Source organism: Rhopalosiphum padi, chromosome 1, assembly GCF_020882245.1.
Source record: "Rhopalosiphum padi isolate XX-2018 chromosome 1, ASM2088224v1, whole genome shotgun sequence".
Lineage (NCBI taxonomy): Eukaryota > Metazoa > Arthropoda > Insecta > Hemiptera > Aphididae > Rhopalosiphum > Rhopalosiphum padi.
The window spans coordinates 60,884,975-60,901,001 of record NC_083597.1 but is presented as its reverse complement, the minus strand read 5'-3'; the positions used below and the strand labels follow the sequence as shown (position 1 = coordinate 60,901,001).

The window sequence follows — 16,027 nt, the reverse complement described above, 5'->3', positions numbered from 1 at the left end:
TCCTGGTTTTTTTTTTTTTGCAAGAATACACATGTTTAATATTTAAAAAAAAAATAAAATGTGAAAAATATACATAATTTAAATTTAAATTGTAGATATTCAGTTACTAATTTTTATAGTCAGAAAATTGTTAAATATTTGTATAACAACAATTAATTAAATTCATAAAGTCCTAAATCCTGTTTATAGGCAACATTTTAACAACAGCCAATCAGAAACTTAAAAACGATTGATATTGGTTTTTGTTATTGAAAAAAAAAATGAACATAAAGAAAATAAATTATGATGATCAAAGAACCTTGATTATTCAAGGTTTATTTATCCTTAATAATCAAATACCAGAAACTTGCTTTAGAAAACAAATTATAAAAAAAAATATTAACTAAAAGATTTTTTAATTCCTTGTTCCCACAATGTATTTTAGTTTAACAAATTTTGTTTTATTAACTTTAATTGCTTAAAAGTATGATAAACATTAAGAAACACATCAAAGTACACTACATTTTCAAATACAAGAGTTCATAAAGTGTTAAACATTCAAAGGTTAACATTGAAAAAGCCAAAAATCATTGTAGAAGAGGAAGAAATACAATACAAGCTTGCTAGTTACAATAAATGATTTAAAAGTTAAAAAAATATATAAAAAAACATCACTAATGTTATACTTTCTAATGAAAAACAATATATATAATTTGAAATACTATGATATAACAAAATTGTAGAGATATTAAAAATCATGCGAAGATACAACAATTTACTATATAAAATATAGGAAATATGTATACAAATTTTAATTATGGGGCTGCTACACCAGCATTTGTTTTCTCTACTTATCTCCTACATAATATAGGAACAAAGATACTCCGTATTTCCAAGATTACGACTCTTTGGTTCAGTTTAGGGCAAAAGCACCTATTATATATTTTATAAAGAAGAGTATTTCCCATGCATTGACCGGATAAATTTTTAACATTTACTATTTTGAATAAATCATTAATGGTTAAAAATAATCTAAATTATTTTAAATTAAGACATGCTTATATTTATAAAAAATATACCAATACATAGTAATAATATATCTAGGAATGTTGCTAATCTAATCATTAAATATTTAAACAAATCTACAAGTATTTATAATCTTAACAAATCACATAAATATGACGTGTAGACAGACAAAGGAGATGTGATAATGTAACTTATTTCAATAACTTAGTATACCTTTATATTTATTTATAGAAATATAATAAGTACATTTTTTTTTCAAATAAAATTAATTTTTTCTAGTAAAAAATAATTAATAATCTAACAATTACTTACTTTGATGTTGGATACTGGAGTAACCTTTTTAGGATCTGTATAGTTTTGCCCAAACCCTAAAGGGGCTTTTTCAAAATCTGTTACATCTGCTACACTAGGACCACCTACAATAAATAATTTAACAGATTTATTTTACGAATATTTGTATTACATTATTTATTTTATATTTATATTATTATTCATTTAAATAAATTCCTATTTCAAGTCATTCAAATAATAAAAATGAAACATTTTGAATTATTTTAAAAATTTAACTATATTTATTTTACTTATGAATTATTTATCGCTATTTTATATATATAAAAAAAATTTTGTATTATTTATTAATATGTAAAATACGTAGGTATATGAAATATTTTTAATTTTTTGTCCTTCAGTACTATTGTTTTAAAACTAAATAAAGATAATTACTTATTATGTGTGATAGTAGGAGTTTAAAAAATGAATAAAAAAGTTAGTTTATAGTTATACATTTTTGTTAATTTTAAGTTATTACTCGTTATTTTATGTTATTGTTTGGTGGCATATGCTAGACCATTTAACATTTTTTTTTAACCAAAATCACCAAATGATTTACCTATATTTATTTATTAATTTATATATACTTAAATAATTAATAAAAAAATATAGTTACTTTTTTTAAATAATATAAAAAAATGTTTCATTTTTATTATTTACCTTACCTACTTAAAATAGGCATTTAGTTAATAAATGACTAGGCATTCAACTTAATCTCTAGGGATTTAGTAAAATGCCTGATTTGACTATATGCCTAGAGCATATATATAACATAAAAAATAATGTTTTTATCTTAAAACTTGATAACAGATAAATTGACTCTAATATTAAAATGATGTTATGTCGAAGATAGTAAATTAAAATTTTTTTTTTTTTGTTTAAAGACGGCAATTGTGGAATATATTCTTTTATATATACTTAGATTAATTTTAAGTAGAATACAATCATATTAAATAATATTATAATATTAACTATTATATGTCACATAAAATTAACAACTATAACCAATAAAATAATTATACTCGAAAAAATGGGAAACAAGTAATAAGTAACTGTCATAACATTTTATAAATTGTTCTGATAGGTACAAAATTTGTGACATAATCATAAACATAATATAACCATTAAATATATTGCAATATGGTAGCATAATTTAATTAAATAAAAGGTATTAATTTATATTGATCACATTTTAAAATTAAACCGCGAAAATTAAAAATTAATTTTATTTAAAGAAAAAAGTTAAGTTTATTATCATCATTATTCATTATTAATATTATTATTGCTATTATTATTTTAATACTACCTAACACCTCAAGAGTATAATTTAAGATTAGTAATAATAACCTAAATGACAAAATATTTAATTAGGTTGTACATTTTAATTGTATAGCTTAAAATATAATTATAATGAAGACAGTTGATTTAACAGAACATTTTGCAAACATACCAGTAATAATAGTTCGACGTTTACCACTTTGCGAACTTCCCAGATGTCTTGCCAAAAATGTATTTGAATACAAAAGTCGGCGTAAAGAAAATCTCGGCATACGTCTTTTACGAGTAGGCGCCGCTGAGCTTGTACTGGCTTCAGGCAAATCTTGTAACGATTTAGATCTCATGCCGCGACTGTTATTTCTACTGTCTATGCAATACAACATAATAAAGAAAAAATTAATGATTTTAAGTTATCACAAATCACTACATATTTCTTTCTTATATTTGGATATTATAACATCACGCAGACAGGAATGATACTGAACAAGATGAACAAACGGCAATGGTACGTGGTTGGATTAGTGAAAGTTGGTGTTCACCTTGACCAATAAAAATAATAAAATAAATAAATATACCTACCTACATCGCGAATTTAGATTATATTCATTATCTAACAAAAGTGGCATTGGGAACAATGTCATCGACTATTAATTGATAGAAAAAAAAATGCGTGAAAATAAAATATCACTTAAATCTATACTAGGTTAATGACTTAGTTTCAATTAAAATAAATATATTAATATAGAATACTTTCTATATCAAGGATATTTTTCTTAAGACTATATTAGCATCAAATTTATGCATTATAGGTAAAATTATATATAAATGAGCTTATATTCTTTCTTCACTAGTCGTGTCTTAGAAATTAAAATATATAGGAACAAAACTATGTATGTTATTTAAATTAAAAAAATTATTATCTATGATTATAACAATTTTAAATAGATATGCTAGAAAATAATGAATGTAGGATGGAAATTATGGACCGGCAATATGCAATTACCTTCAAATCCATCTCAAACGCTATTAATTATCTGATTAATTACTTACTTAATAAACATATCCATAAAAGCTAAATAATAAAATAATTTTACTTAAAAAAAATATATATATAGCCGTAAAAATTAGAAGTCAATCAGCAGATTAGCCTAATAAAAACCTTGAAAATTATACCAATATAAATTTAACTAATACAAAAAATAATTAAATTAATAGAACGAGGAAATAAAAAAAAACCAAACATGTATCATTTTAATTCATGTCAAGACAATACATATTATACTATGACATGTATACCTTATTGTCTTTCTATGTGCTTTGTTACTTATTCTATTTATTCTAGAAGCATCAATTTAATAAATTTAATTTTAAAATACAATAAAACAAATGTGTATGTGATTAAAAATCACATTTTAAAACAATTTTACGACTACAATAACATTTAATCCTTTGGAGTATAATCAAACATAGTCATCTAACAATTAAATAAAAGGTACAAAAATGTGTAAGATGAAATGACAAATATTGAAATATAATATTTAGTATTTCCTTATGTATTACAAATTATTTTTATCTTTTCCATTTATCACCATAATATTACGCTGGTACAAATAATTACATGTTATTTATATTTATTTATGTTTAGTTTAATTGTAAATTTATTTAGAGTTAAAACACAAACGTTTCTAAATGTTGACCTTCGTACGGGTTACTGTTATCGTTTTCTATTTAATCCTTTTTGTAGTCGGTTTATCATTTGTTATTAATTTGTAACATACTATAGAACTTTACCATATTATTATGGCACACACACACAATCCATAATTTGTTTACACAGAGTTATCCGAAATATTATGTTTCTAAAAAGATTAGAACTGTATTAATCTTATCAATTTTAAATATAATATAATATTAAAATCTTTACATATTTTTTTGCGAACAATTAGGGTGAACTGTATGTAATATATAAAATGAACTTGAAGTATATATAGTATAATTGCCAAACATAGTATAATATATCTAAAACGTTTCAAATAATAATAAAAATACGTTTTTAATTTGTATACAGTGCACCACTTTTATAGTTGAAACATAATACATGAATATTAATTGTACAAAGAACTTTGAAATTTAAAACAGAATTTTAACATTTTTTTTTTGATCGATTTCATCAATTAGCCATTAGGGGTGGTAAACTTTTCTCGAGTCACGTACTAAAATGTTGCAATCAATTTTTAAAAAAGTTCATTCCTATAAACATTTTTTTTTTAAGTTTTATTTTATTTCTTTGTTGATTATTCATCATTAACGTATGAAAGCCAACAAAATATACGTATGATATATTATATATATACACACACACACACTAATAAGCTATCTTAGCTCTACGTTTATTTTCTCTATTCACTAGTTAAAAACTATAATATGTGAAAACGTATATAAGTCCTATAGGTGTCCATACCAGGACGTCTCTCGAAAATATTTGCGACGATTTCGATAGGTCCGAGAAATATAATTCAATAAATGTGTAATAAACATAATTTAATATTTACGGCACCTCCAATTTTCGTCAAACCCATTTATTAAATAGTGAGATGTTTAGTGTTAATATTGTTTAATATATTAAAGAAAAAAGGCTAAATAATAAATTGTATTTAATTTAAATTTAATAATTATTTAGTAATGAAATATGGGTTGAGTTGAATTATTATACAGTATACAAGTTACTATTTTAATTGTTTGTTTGTTTGTTTGTTTATTTATTTATTTTTATGTAATGATTTTACAATGTGTTTTTTTTTTTTTTTTGGTGTGCGAGGGTGACTGTCCAAAGCGCTAGTAAGCAAGGGGTATTAAACTTAAAATTATTTAAATTTAATTTATCTTTTGATACGCATAAATGTTCGCTAATGACATAAAAATATATTTTACAATTAACCACATAAGTCATTTCTTAAAACTACAACAGGATCTTGATCGATTTTCAACATGGTGCTTAGATAACGGATCACATTTAAATATGAGTAAATGTATACAAATATCATTTCATCGCAATCGTTCAAATACACTTTACAATTATAACCTAGCTGGCTCCATAATTAATGTTATAAATGAAGTGAGAGATCTTGATATAATAATATCATCTGATCTTAGTTTCAAACAACACATAGAATGATAGAAACAATTTGAGCAAAAGCCTTTAGAATTTTAGGGTTTATAAAACGAAACTGCATCGATATATGAATATAAGGCGTCTAAAGGTTTTATACCTTTCCTTAGTACGCCCAGTCTTGGAGTGTGGTTCGGTAGTTTGGAACCCTCGACAAACAGGTTTGATTAATAAAATTGATAAAATACCATATATTTATACCACTTACCAATGTATCTATTGTACTCGTTTACTCTAGTGGACGTTATTAATATAAATAAAAAAAAAACGAATAAAATTATCAATAATTTACACAATTTGAAATAATATGTATTATCTAATGTAGCTTTAATTGAAGATAAATGCTGGTTTTAGTTTAAAATAAATGTAATAAAATTTCTCTAAACTTAAATTAATAAAAACTTATTTGTGTTCCTCGATGACAGATGATAGGCTATCGTCGTTATAGTAATGTTGTCAATTAAAAATAATTTAGCTCAAAAAGTAAAGTAAATAATGAAGAAACAATCAAACAGTTTTTTGAATTAAAAGCTAGAAAAGCGAAGTAATATTATAAGATCACATTTAAGATTATTTTTACTTTTGTTTTATTTAGTTTATTAATCCCAAACGGCTATTTCATAAACAAAATAATTTTAAAGTAATTATTTTATGTTCATGTAATAAATTTATTATACAAAATACATATATATTATTTTTATTTAATCTTACTAAAAACTAGATTTTATTTTAACTTGGTAATGGGGGTAAAGGGCACCAAAACATGATTTCGCCCAGGGCGCTAAATGCTAATGCTCCTAGCGCCGGCCGCGTGCGTGCGTAAACGCTTTTAATAGCAGTAAAATACTTCAATTTTCAATTTCATCATATTTCTGGCTAGACAGTGAATCTAAATAGTTAGTACTGTTCAGGACCAAAAATAAAAATTCCCAATCCTTTTCTAAATAATAGTAAAAAAAAACAAACTAGAAAAAAAACAAAAAAATTTTAATAAACACAAAATCAGTTTTCATTGCTTTCAATATAACCAATTTGGTAATTTTGTTGTGATTTAAAAACGAATAGCTATGGATACTTTAGATTAATTTTGAATGTTTATACTAGTATTTTTTTATATAAGGTATAATAAAAGTATTTTACGTTAAAATGTAGACACAATTGGTCAAGGGATAATGTTTTTACTGGAACAAAAAAATCTGAAAATAAATATGCATAATTTATGTTTATAGACAATTATTTTTAAATTAACATTTAGGTATTTAAACAGATTTTAGCTATTTTGTTGTAATTCAAAAATATTTTTCATGAAAATTTATAACTTATATCGACATTTTCAAATCCAATGTTTTTGGAAACATTCTTTTGTATTACTAATATTACTAATAGTAAAATAAATTACATTAATAGCAATATAAATTTATCCAGTGCTCGAATTGGAAAAATCAAAGTAGGGAGCATTTTTAAACCCATTTTTTACTTTAATAAATTGTGAGGAACCAACCCCCTCCCCCGATACCCCTTTTAGAACCAGTTATTGTTATAAGTTTATGACCATTTTTTATTGATCAGTTAGCTTTGGCTATCACGATTATATATTTTAATAGAATAAAAAAATTATAAATACATCTATGTCGTGTTGTCAATATATATATTTTTAAATTAAAATAATAATTAATGACGTTTTTAACAAGATAAATTATAAGCGTGTTTTCATGAATAATGTAACAAAATCAAACGATTAGCTGACTGTTTACTGATACGGCTTACATAAAGTTTGTTCATCACCAAAACGATCGGAAAAAAGATTTGTATTATGAATGTATTATCATATATAGGTACCAGAAACACTAAACTGTTGAAAAATTCTGTTAGTGAAAAAACGCCAAAAACGATTTTTAATAGACCTTTGCTCTTGTCACTTCCACAAAAAAAAGCGCTTTATGATACCTGGTATCTCACTATCTTGGACATTTTATTAAAAGTTCAAAAATATGCACCGTTCCATTGCGTTCTAGTTAAAAAAACAAAATAGTAGGAAAATATGTCGGAAAATTAGTATAGGTACTCGTCCTCTCGCTCCCACCCCTTCCCCAAATTCTAGCAGCACTCATAAGATAAACTTATAGTAATAATTAGCTTGTTTTTTAGCTTTGTTAAATCGTTTTTTGTATGCAATAATTTATTATAAAATTCAAGTTGAATACATACATTACGGTAATTTTTTCAATAATAAGAAATACGCAAAACCTACTGTACAACATAGAAGTTATTTAATAAACTTACTTTCTCCTTTTTTGTTTTAATGTAATAAGAAATCAAATAATTGTAATGATACTCATCGATTAAGCGATTCCATCAATATACCTTAGTATCAATTACGTCAGCACAGGTACATAAAACACGGTATCCCAATTGAAATCTATTTTTTTTATATTTTTAAGTAGTATAATTACTATTTAAATAGAAATTTAACAAAAATTCAAAAATTTAAATTCAGTACACCATTATTTTGCCTTATGATATGTAAACTATAGTTCGTTCCTTTACAATTTATGTATGATTCCCAATAACTGGGAAAGAACTGGGAAATATAATAATAATTTAATGTATCATTGGTTGTGTTAGTGGTTAAACATTGTAGTAAATTTAAATTTTTATTGGAAAAAGGAAATATTATCTGTATTTTTTCTGAAATGTACATATTAAGTGATAACATAGTACATACTACATTCCGTACAATTTATATAAAAAAACATTAATAAAAATATGCAAAAATGAGCATATATATAGAATAATAAATCCTCTGACAATAACAATGATAAAGTCACATTCTTTCACAGGTTATTTTTCTATGAGTTAAATTTAAAATCTGGTTTTTTTTATTAGCCGTGTATTATACAAAACAATTCACTAAGCATGCTGCCAATCCTTCCCAATTTTTATATTTTAATAATACATTTATTAAAATTCTGCTTCTTTTAATTACAGGTACAAGTAGGTACTGACTTGAAAATAATGTTTTTACTTTTGACCTTTTAAAATTAGATCCAATTTGCTACAAGAAGTCCTTATTAAAATTAAAGGCTAGAATTTTTTTCTGATCCAAAAGATAGAAACAAACACCAAAAAAAAAAAAAAATGTATTACCCTCTGAAATTAGGTAACAAATCAGGTGATACAAATGACTTGTTGATAGGTAATACCATTGATTATAAATACTATTTATAATCAATGATAATACGTTATTTTAATTACAAGTTAGACATGAAAAAAAATACCTAGAGCTAAGTGAGTGCCACTCTGCTGCACATTAAGTGTCGAGTGGATCACTGTAGTAGATGTTACAGTGTCTATTTAAGAGGGTGACCAAGGTGACGCCCACAAAGACAATTTTATAACACCCCCCCCCCCCCAGATCATAAAAAATTTCATTACTTACAGTAAAATTCGTAATAATAATAATATACATAAAAATTTTAAGTTCCCACGAATAATGTTTTTAAATTATAAAAAAATAATTATCATCACTATTTATCGTTTAAACAAGCACGTCTAAATTTAACTTAAAATTTCTATAGTAAATAATTTTCTTTATATGTATATATTTTAGATTTTAGAATATATAAATACTTGAAGAATCTTGTGATAAATTTTCAAAACTTTGATATAAAATGAAAAATTTTCATGAAATTCTAACTACAAAATAGTTTACAATTTTTTGCATTTGACAAATTTCGTAAAAAATAAACCTTAAAATGTAAAAAAAAATTGTGACTGTATTTTTAATATTTTTATACAGATATAATAACAACTTATGTGAGATTTTGTGTAAAATTTTCAAAAACGTTGACACATCAAATAATTTTTTTAACATTTATTAAAAAAAATAATAAAAATTGTCATGCCTATGAATAGGTCAAAGTTAAAAAAATGTTGAACATTTTTATCATAAAACGAAAGCTTGAAAGTTTTTTGATATAAAATGAAAAATTGGTGAAATTTCAAGTATCTTTGGTTATTAGTTTTTGAGTTTGTCATTCAGGGGACACAAAGTGTGTCAGGGAAGACAGTGTTATATAAAGATAAAATAAGATCTGCATTCTGCAGTAATGCAGTATGTATGAAATGTAAAAAGTGCGTTTTTTAAGTTTTAAAAGTAGTGAAACGCTTCATATTTTGTATTGTTATTATAAATCAGAATTTAATATCTAATTATCCTCATTATCGAAATAAAAATAGTAAATAGTTTTGATTGATGTGCTTATGATTTTGAATCGATATAGCAATTTTCTGAAATTCCGATAAATTAATCAAATAGAAGCTTGGGCATGGACATTATCAACTGATCTGTACCAAATTTTAATTTTTCACAGTTTATGGAATGCATTTTTGAAACAACACCATGTTATTTTGGGTGGTACACACATTTTCTCAGCCCAAACTTTAGACCATCCTGTAATTGATGTAAGAACTTGAACAGATAACCGGTCTTTAGTTTGTCAGTCTAATCATAAATTTGTTATATAATACACATTATACAATACACAAAACTAACCGGCGAAAGTCACTAGTTAATGGTATGCCTACATACTATGTTTACAATTTAGCTTAACCCGAAATGTAAAAAAAAAAATTTAGAATTGTGAATTGATATTACATTTTAACCACATTAATTAATAGAGAGGACCTTTACAAGTTAATTTCTTTTAGAATTTAAATTTAGTCCTTGAATTGTATTATTTAATCTTACTATTCCTACCGTGGTAAAAATGCTAAAAACTAAATTTAATTTACGCAAAACGCTATACTACACTGGTTTTCAATAGATTATTATCATTTATCAATGAATCATATAATATACACTAAAAAACTTGTTTTACGTGGTTTATTATAAAACAATATTACATTAAAAAATGTATAGTATAATATTTATTAAATTTTGCAAACTATAAATTATTATTTTTAAAATACTTAGTTAAAAATAAACAACAAGATATTCGTAATGTTTTTAGAAAGTTTTAATCTTTATATCTTTAGTTCTTAAAGATTGTGTTTTACAATAAATTGATCAATTGTATGTTAAAGTGCCATTAATCTACTATATAGATTCATTAAAATTTAATTTCTGATAGGTCAGTTTTCAAACTGAATTAAAATATGTATAATCAATATTTTAGACAACTTTAGAAAGTTAAAATTGCACCTACGATTTATAAAATAAAATATATATAACTGTATAAGAAACCAATCAAATAAAATTGTACGAACTACAAATAATTTATTTTATTATTTAACAATGTATTAAATATAAATTATTTTCGATAAGTATAATAATTGGTCTAAGATTTCATAAAATAAATAAGCAAGAAGAAAATACCGAACATCAGAATATTCTAAAATGAAGATTGAAGGTTAAATATGATCTAAATTTTCGCATTTACATACAATAAGCATTCATACAGACGTAGGTATAATATGATTTTATTATATCATACAAATTTTATTTCAAATTATAATTTGTACTTTGTTATTTACTCATCCAAGGCTTTTGTAAATATATATATATAATTAGTTTATATCAACCTATTATGATAAAAAATAAATTAAGAAAAAAATTTAAATAGGTTATCAACTTATCACTTATCATCTTATCACAGATAGCCAAATTGATTGATACACAAAAATATAATGTAGCTATAACCTTACCCTATCTTATTATATTCTGTGCTATAGCCTAATCTACTTAATGATTGTTAAGTCATAGAATAACAAAATTATGGCAAATACTATTTGTCAATTTTACGAAAATAAGATATTATTAAAAATTCTTTAGTACCTATACCTTACATATTAGGTACTATAATTTAAAACATTACAAATCTACAGCCGAATTAAGTAACTTAAGTTTTGACATTTTTTACATCAATACTTGTTGGGCCTGTAATTTGTATATGTACTACAACTTTGGTGAATCTGAAAACACAATCTACACTTATAGGATACTACCATTCATTATACATAATAGATAATAGTACCTATTTAGCCGTTATTATTTTTAAAATGAGACAAATTCGAGATTTTATAAGATCGAAAACAATTATAGAATATTCGAAATCCATTTCACAAATTGTGAACACAATACAATAAGTAATCTACCTATCATAATACGATTATATACATGATTTATTTTGGACTTATAATTTTTGTGCATTCAAAAATATGATTAGCTAGTAAAATGCCAAATATTATTACGTAAAAATAACGCACTTTTAATCATTTCGGACACTTGATATTTGGAAGAATTCTAACTAGGTATAGAATGCATGAGGCTTTTTAGCCAAAAATCCATTTTCTAATAAAATAAATCTATCAAAATTAAGAGGATAAATGCAAAATATGCAGATGTAAATAACAAACTAATAAATTAGTTAAATCAAAATTTACCACATTGGTAAAAATTAAGGGTTTTATAGTAAGCGCCAAACAGACAATTTATTACCACAAAAAATGGAGTATATATTCAATATTGGTCTCTGATCAATTTGTTTTGTTAGTGAAATTAAGTAATATATTTTTTTGCATTTTTTATTATGCTGCAAAAAAAAATCTTCAATAAAATATATCAAATAATATGGAGGAGATTTTTTAATAAGACAAGATAAGATACAAATGTCGATTAGTTATTAACTTATAAATTATAACTTCAAGAATAAATGTTCAACTAATTATTTAGACTTAACTTTTTTTTTAAATATACCATGATATTATACATTATTCATCCATTAAATACATCACTGACTCTATTGAAAAGAAGATTATATTATTGTAAAATGACAAAATGATATTAAGTTGCTATTTTATGTTTTTTTATCTTATTCTGCAGACCATTTTTAAGCAGAAAAAGTACTCCTTTAATTTCAACTATTCATATATTTTGAATATATATAATATTATATTCAATTTGAATAATAGTCTAATTAGTAACCAGGGAATAAATTTCAATTTCATTATAAATTTAAAAAACTTGCCAGTCCAACATTTTTTACAAAATTATATATTATACATACAAGATCAGTATTGAAAACATTAGAAATTTAACCAAATACAGTATTTTAAAAACTGAAAATAACAATTTTTTAATTGCATATGTATAAAACTATAAATAAATAAATGCTAAATTAAATGTTGTATACATTAATTCAAAGACAGATAGATATCAAAAATAATTGGCTACATATATATACTAGACTAATAATTTATTTCAAAAAAATGATTAACATAAACAAACAATGAATTGTGTAAGCTATTATTAGGTAAGCTTTTAAATCTCCGTAAATTTTGTATAAATCCATATAAATCATAACATATCAATTAATTTTTAATTGAGAGAAAGTGTACAATTTAATGTTTTAGGATGACATTGGTAATAATAAATGAACAACTTGGAAAAAAATGCAGTAAATATTATACCTAATTAAAGAATTAGCAACAAAAAATAAACTTGATACATAATTTTAGAATGAGTGGTTGCAAATAAAAATATAATGTAGTTAAAAACCATAAGAAATGTAAAATTATCTTTTAATTTATTTATTATATACAGTGAAACATCCATTAACGGAAACCTCTAAATAGCGGACATTTTTTGAGAAATGAGGACATTTTCACTACTTTTCTATAGGAAAAATTCTAAATACCAGACACTTTTATGTCATTTTAACTTTCGATTTTAATCAGTTCTATTGTAACTTTGTGAAATTACAAAATGCACTAACATACGAAATGACTTCATGTCAAAATACAAAACAATCTTAAGTAACTGATCATTTTAATATATGTTAGTTTTAATTTTTATATTATCAATTTTTTTTTTATCTTTTTACCTTCACATTTTTAAAAATACATTAAAATAGGTAATAATTAAAATTAAAATAAATTTAATTTATTATGTACCTATGTATATAATATGTATAAATAACTTTAAATAAATAAATACATTTTTTAATTATAATTTCTATTTTTTATTTCTCTAATATTATATTTCTCCCTCTAAATACCGGACAAAATTTCATCGACCAAGGGTGTCTGGTATTTAGAGGTTACACTGTATATACATAAAGTATTCTTTCGATTATCCACGGTATTCTGCAGAACTAATCATGTAAGTATAAAAAAATAATGTGACAACATTTTGTTGAAACAATTTCAATTGCACGTTAAAAAGAAATGTTTTAAAACAAAAAAACAACTTGTTACCTATTGATTTTTTTGTAAAAAAAAATTAATAGTGTAAATATTATACATCATATTATATTATGAATTTTTAAATAAAAATAAAAGATGTTCTCATTTAATTCTCCTTAAATACTATATAATGTTCCAAGATTTAATCGTAATTTTTTAATAATATAATCATTGAATTTTTGTTTCAATTTGAATTTAGTGGATTATCCGCGAAATTCACTTATTCACTTATTTTTTATTTTTATCAATAACAATCTAGGTTCATACTTGATTTTAAATGTATTTATCAGACCTAAAGAAGACCTCAATAAACCTAGACTTTATGAACAAGAAAAATACAAAAAATTAATAGACCAATTCTTAATCAACAGCTAATTTCTTTATAGAAAATTATCTTGGCAGTTTTAAATGTAATAGATTACAGTAATTATGTAATCATATCAAAATTTGGATCTAAAAAAAAACATCACGTTTGCTTGGTTAAACTAAGCCATAATAGTAAACAAAAATGTGACCGTTTTTCATACTCATACCATATGAAAAAAAAATAATCTAAATGAATGTAGTCTAAGACATATTTGATAAATTGGGTGGTAAGGAATTTAATAAATTAAGACACTACATTGCAAAAAATTGCACAACTAGCATAACAAACTAATGAATAATATTTATTACAATACAACTAGGATTAAAATATTCATAAAATATCAATATTTTAATTTCAACTTTATAAATTAATAGAGATTGGATTTTTATGAAGTTGCATATTTGTTCCTATTAATTAAATTGAATACTAACCTACATACAACTTTGTTTTATGTCCAACTGTATAAAATAATACCATTTTTATTTGGCATATAATTGTATTATTTTTTAAGCAGCATTATGTATAAACAATAATCATAACTGATAAATCAATGGTTAATGAGTTATGTGAATAGATAAAAATAAAGAGACCTCTCAGAAGAAGGATTTAGAATATAAATTCATAAATTAATAGATTTTGTAATTTTAATTATTGATTTTTTATAGAGAAATTTATTTTTTGTTAATTTTTAAATTAAATATTATAATAGTATATATTTTTAATACAATGTTGTCCATTTATATAATTTTGTGCATAAATACATACTTATTAATGTCATTTAAGGTACATAAACATTCAAGCACTTTTAATATAAGTAAATAAAAATTTCAAATTCATCAATTATCGCTAAACATATAGGTACATGTAAAACCAACATTGAGTAATGACTAATGAAAATACAGGTGAAACTATATGCAAAATAATATAATTTTTAAATTTATTAGATAATACAAGATAGATTGCCAAGTCAAAGTACAAGTATTCAAAGTGAATAATATCCTAAAAATAATTAAATGCCCATACTTTAATTTTGCTTAACAATTGTAAGTAACTTGAAAAATAAAAAAATAAACTATATGGAGTCTTTTAAACGTATTTTAAAATTTTATATATATAATTTTAGTATATGACAAACTCATAGTGCGAATTTTAATAAAATACGAATACCATAGGAATACCTACCTATATCAATGTGACTGAATTATAGAGTCTAAGACATAACCATTTAAAGAAGTTTTACTATATACTTTAACCTTACATCAACTATATAGTCTTTGAATAGGAAGCTCAAGTTTCAGGATGATAATATTCTTTGCATTTTTGAAATGTCTTTAAATAAGTTCCCAAATTTAAAATAAAAAATAAATATTTATTTAATTGGCAATAATACCATATGTAAAATTTAAGTGTTTCTACGATTTTTTAAGCTGATTCTAGTAACTTACATAAAATACTCATATCTAAAAAATGTATTTATAATAACAAATGAAATATAATTTAATAGCTTTAATGAAAACTAAAATAAGATACCTCAATACTACACTGAACAATAATAACAATTTACCTAGTATAACAATCAGTCAAAATTCTAAAATGGGTCACATATGATACAAAGTAATTTTAATTAAGAAGAA

At 23.2% G+C, this 16,027-nt stretch overlaps 1 protein-coding gene across 2 annotated transcripts in view; it reads right to left on the bottom strand.

Moving 5' to 3' along the window:
• Positions 1-16,027, bottom strand: part of LOC132918415 (E3 ubiquitin-protein ligase RNF19A-like) — a 29,651-nt gene that overhangs the window by 11,776 nt on the left and 1,848 nt on the right. For both annotated transcript variants that reach the window (XM_060979626.1, XM_060979627.1), the window contains exons 2-3: positions 2,786-2,980; positions 1,318-1,421 (exon numbers count right to left, since the gene is read on the bottom strand). In XM_060979626.1, the coding sequence (XP_060835609.1) occupies positions 1,318-1,421; positions 2,786-2,980 (299 nt within the window). The remainder of the gene's footprint in view (positions 1-1,317; positions 1,422-2,785; positions 2,981-16,027) is intronic.